The following is a 4056-nucleotide window of genomic DNA, read 5'->3' on the forward strand; positions in this document are numbered from 1 at the left end:
GCCGTCCTGCCTGGCTGTTTGCATAGCTGGAGTGAAGGTTTGTTTACAAAAGAGGCTGAAGTGGAGGAGGCAGCTTCATCCAAGCCACGCTGAAAGAGGGGTGGGGGGAGGACAGGACAACAACTGTGGTTCTCGGCTCTGGCCCATAAATCTCTGCTTGGGACTTAAAGCCAGGGCAGCAGTTAGGTCTGTGCCTCCCTCCTCCAAGGGATGGCAGCCCCGGTGACAGCCATGGCTGAGAGGCCTGAGGATGAGAAGTGCCTGGGCATTTGCTCCATGCTTACCCATGTGAAGAGGGCGGTGAGACTCCGACCTGTCCAGTCAAAGACATTAAAGAGCAGGAAGCAGGAGACAGGGATGAAGTAGAGACCTGGCAGAAGGGGGATAAGGTCACTGACGAGCTCAGGGTGCCCCAGGCCCTCCTGCCAATTGCACGGAGACTGTCTTTCAGGTCTGGGTCCTCCTGGAATGCTTTCCCAGCCAGGCCGATGTCCGCATACAAACCATTATGCACAATGGTCTCCTCTTCCCCTCAGGTACCGCTGCTACTTCAAGCCCCACTTTCTTTCCTCCCATTTACCTTGTTCCCAGTTTCCTCCTACCGCACCCCATCCCCTGGCCACACTTACCCCATCTGTTTCCCTCTCCGAGGACAGTGGACACCTTAGCTGTGATAGACGGAAAGACGCCAATGGTGACAGTGAAGACAAAGCAGACAGACACAGCCATGACCCAGAGCTAGGCAGATGAAAGAAAGACGTTGGTACCAAGCACAAGGCAAGAGACCAGTGCAGGGCTGGTCTCCTCTCCCCATGCTCTCCTACACCTGTGCCCATTCCCTGATATGAAGGGCAGGGCATGGGTTACTGGCAACACACAAACCTTCTTAAAAATAGCAATGACCGAGGGCTTCTCATCAGGGTTGTGGATAGGGATGATCTTTGAGTTATTCTGTTCCATCCCATTGGGCTCATCTGCGGGGAGAGACACAAGCAGGGCATAGCAGACCCCAGAAAGCTGGGATCTAATTTAGTCCTTCTGTCTCATTCTTCCCCTCAGCTCTTCCTCTTTTTCCTTCCTTTTCCTCCTCTCAGCCCCTCACCTTTCTTAATGAGGTCTCTCTTGGTCTCCAGCTCTGCATTGTACACACGGTACTCTGTCTTGTCCTTCATTGAATAGTATCGGAAGAAATCCTGCAGAGAGACAGCCATGGAGAACTCATTCATGCGTGAGGAAAGAAGGCTGCCAGGGGGTGTGTAGTAATAGAAGATATGGGCAAATGCGATATGGGCAAAGTACTCCTTCCACTTATGGCTGATAGTTATGCTTTCCTGTTCAGCCAGGGGCTCATTCCCACAGTACCCCAAGGATACTGGGGTATCTGAGGTGGGAAGTATCCCAGGGAGCTCCCTCAGGACAGGGGAGATCTTGACCTGACCCAGGAGGGGGAGGCTGGTAGGAGCCAAGGCTGGGGTGCTAGTGGGCCATGGTCTTTGTGCTGTGATGCGCAAAGGTCCCATGACCCCACACCCTTCCCCACCAGGATGACAAAGTCTCACCATGCGAGGCAGAAGGATGTAGGAGAAGATTGCCAGAACGATCACCACACAGGCCGTGGTGAAGTAACCGATGAAGGTCTCGGGTTGCTTGGCGCCAACTGGGAGCACAGGAAGGGAGGAGATGGGGTGGAAAAAGGAAGAAGATGACGAGGGCTGAGAGGAGTAAGGCCCTGCTGCCATCTCCCACCCAACCCCGCAGTTTGACCGCAGCAGATCCTGTTGACAGCAATGCTCTGGGAAGGCCCTGTCACCCACAGGGCAGGGATTACTCACTGGCAATACTGAAGATCATTGCCAAAGCAGCAAAGGTGCCTGCCAAGCCCTGTCCGCTCATGATGGGAGCTGTGTAGCTGGCAGGCAGGAGCCCTGCCAGCCCAAAGAGGCTGCTCTGGAGGATGGCGCCGAAGGCTGCGAAGGGGAAAGATGAGCAAAAATGAGAAACCAAAGGCAAGGATGGAATGCACCTCTGTGGGGAGCCAAGACCCCTGCCCTGTGAGGCAAGGCAGGTCCCCTTCCTCCTTGGCTCTCCCACAGTGAGCTTCATACTCTCCTCCCAGAGAGATCTGTCCTAGCCATGGGGCTGTGCCCCTTTCCTTCCCCCCGCTGTCTCACGCACAGTTGATGAGGACGATGCTGATCATGGTAAAGATGAAGAAGGGAAGAGGCTCCATGGCAACCTTCACCATGATCGCGGTGACTAAAAACACCAGCCCAATGGCCACCAGGCTGCCCGAGATACGGATCTGCTGGGGAATCCTGCAAGAGAGGACCTCAGTGAGGAAAACCCACTCCCCAAAAGCCTGTTAGGCTGGGGCCAAGCACTCCCATGGGAATCCCAGCCAAGCCCCAGCACAGGAGAGCTGTGTTTTGCCTTTAACTTGACTGCACGAGCTGCAGCTTGGCTCAGTGCTGGGGCAGGAGGACAGGACAGGGCTGGGCAGCCCTATGGGGGCTAGCAGGGGCAAGGATGGGGCAAGGCTCACCGCTGGTGGATGAAGGAGTTGAGGCAGGTGAAGATGAGGAGGGGCACCATGGCGCAGAGAGTCATGAAGTTGTCAAACATGGACTGCAGGTAGGAGAGGGGCAAGGAAGCCCCACTGGTCTCGTTCCATAATTGGCTCATGTCCTCCGGGTCCGCAAGGCGGCTGATGAAATACTGCGAGGGAAGGAGCCTGGTGGGGCTGAGGTGCTGCGAGCCCTTCCCCCAGCACACTCAGGCCACCCTTGTCCCCCCTCCAGCCCCATGCCCAGCCCAGGGCTCCTCCTGCCGCCTCAGTGCCACTTGTCCCACCCAGGTCACCCATGCTTCTGTCTCCTGCATGCAAACATAGGGGCTCTATGCTGTGCCATGCTGCCACACCTACAGCATGGTCCCTAGGGTGACAGGGGACCATTAGTGTCATGGGCAGCAGCAAGAGGGAAGCCCTCACCTCCCTGGCAGTCATGAAGAAATTCCATGGCAGTAATGTTCCCAGGCCGAGGATGAAGAAGATCAGCCAGACAGCCTTGTACCTGCGGAAGGGACAGAGTGGTTTGGAGCAGGACTCTGGGCAGGGCAGAGGACAGGCATCGCTTCCCACCGTCCCTGACCCCGCAGCCAGAGAGACCAGGAGGAGGAGGGAGGATGAAATATATTGCCTTGCCCCTGCCCCACAGACCCTGCTAGCCTGAGCTGCCGGAGGAGACATGGCACTGCTGAGGGGCTGTGGGAGGCCCTCCCCAAGAGGGTGCAAAGGTCGGGGGAGGGTGGCTGCTCCTCGGCATGTGGCACTCAGAAGCACAGCAGCCGCTGCCAGAGCTGGGAGGAAGTCACACTGCCCAGGCGTGTCCCAGCACCAAGGACTGTTTACAGCCCCTTTGCTATGGAAAAGCTGACGGAGAGAACATCTCAGGGAAGGGGCAGCTCGGTGGCCCAGTGAGCAGGCAGGAGAGGGGGTCCCCCAGATGCTGGGTCCCCCTGTCGTCCCTCATCTCCTGATATCCTGGATGTGCCCGCACACCTACACCAGAGCCTGGCATTACCTATCTTGGGGCCCGTCTCTTGCTGTCATCTTATGCAGCGATGGTCAGCGCAGGTCCCAGCAAGTCTCACGGCTGCTCTCCGTCTGGAAAGCAAACAGAGGATTTTATGGGGGAGTGAGGGACGCAGGCCAGGTAGTGCTGGTTTTAACCCCTCGGCCATGCTGCTGGGTAAGTGCTCCATAGTACCGAGACCAAATAGAGTTAGCAAATGGCAAGAGCACAGTGCAGCAGCTTGGGTGACCTGCAGCTCAGGGCCCTTCAGCAGAGAGGCTGTGACACACGGCCTTATGCTGCTGGCGAGTGACACCAAGCCTTCCCTCTGAAAGGGAAACCGCTTTCCTGAGATGCCCAGGCTGCCCGGTGCCAGCTGCCCAGCTGCTCTGCAGCAGGCTCTTAAGGGATTTGTGAGTCTGCAGCTCTCTGCCCCCAATCCTCGGCTGTGAGCGAAGCATATACATAGTGGGCTGTGTCTGCC

General features: G+C 57.1%; 1 protein-coding gene across 1 annotated transcript in view; it reads right to left on the reverse strand.

Moving 5' to 3' along the window:
• The window catches only part of SLC29A1 (solute carrier family 29 (equilibrative nucleoside transporter), member 1), a 6091-nt gene extending 2425 nt beyond the window's left edge, over window positions 1–3666 (reverse strand). Inside the window, exons 1-10 of the mRNA XM_010286048.1 lie at window positions 3582–3666; window positions 2990–3071; window positions 2543–2715; window positions 2176–2315; window positions 1833–1967; window positions 1560–1657; window positions 1103–1193; window positions 883–974; window positions 630–738; window positions 285–370 (exon numbers count right to left, since the gene is read on the reverse strand). Coding sequence (XP_010284350.1) covers window positions 285–370; window positions 630–738; window positions 883–974; window positions 1103–1193; window positions 1560–1657; window positions 1833–1967; window positions 2176–2315; window positions 2543–2715; window positions 2990–3071; window positions 3582–3610 — 1035 coding nt within the window. The 5' untranslated portion in view covers window positions 3611–3666. The remainder of the gene's footprint in view (window positions 1–284; window positions 371–629; window positions 739–882; window positions 975–1102; window positions 1194–1559; window positions 1658–1832; window positions 1968–2175; window positions 2316–2542; window positions 2716–2989; window positions 3072–3581) is intronic.
• Between the last annotated feature and the right edge of the window lie 390 nt (window positions 3667–4056).

This window comes from Phaethon lepturus, unplaced genomic scaffold, assembly GCF_000687285.1.
Source record: "Phaethon lepturus isolate BGI_N335 unplaced genomic scaffold, ASM68728v1 scaffold31024, whole genome shotgun sequence".
In the NCBI taxonomy this organism is placed as follows: Eukaryota; Metazoa; Chordata; class Aves; order Phaethontiformes; family Phaethontidae; genus Phaethon; species Phaethon lepturus.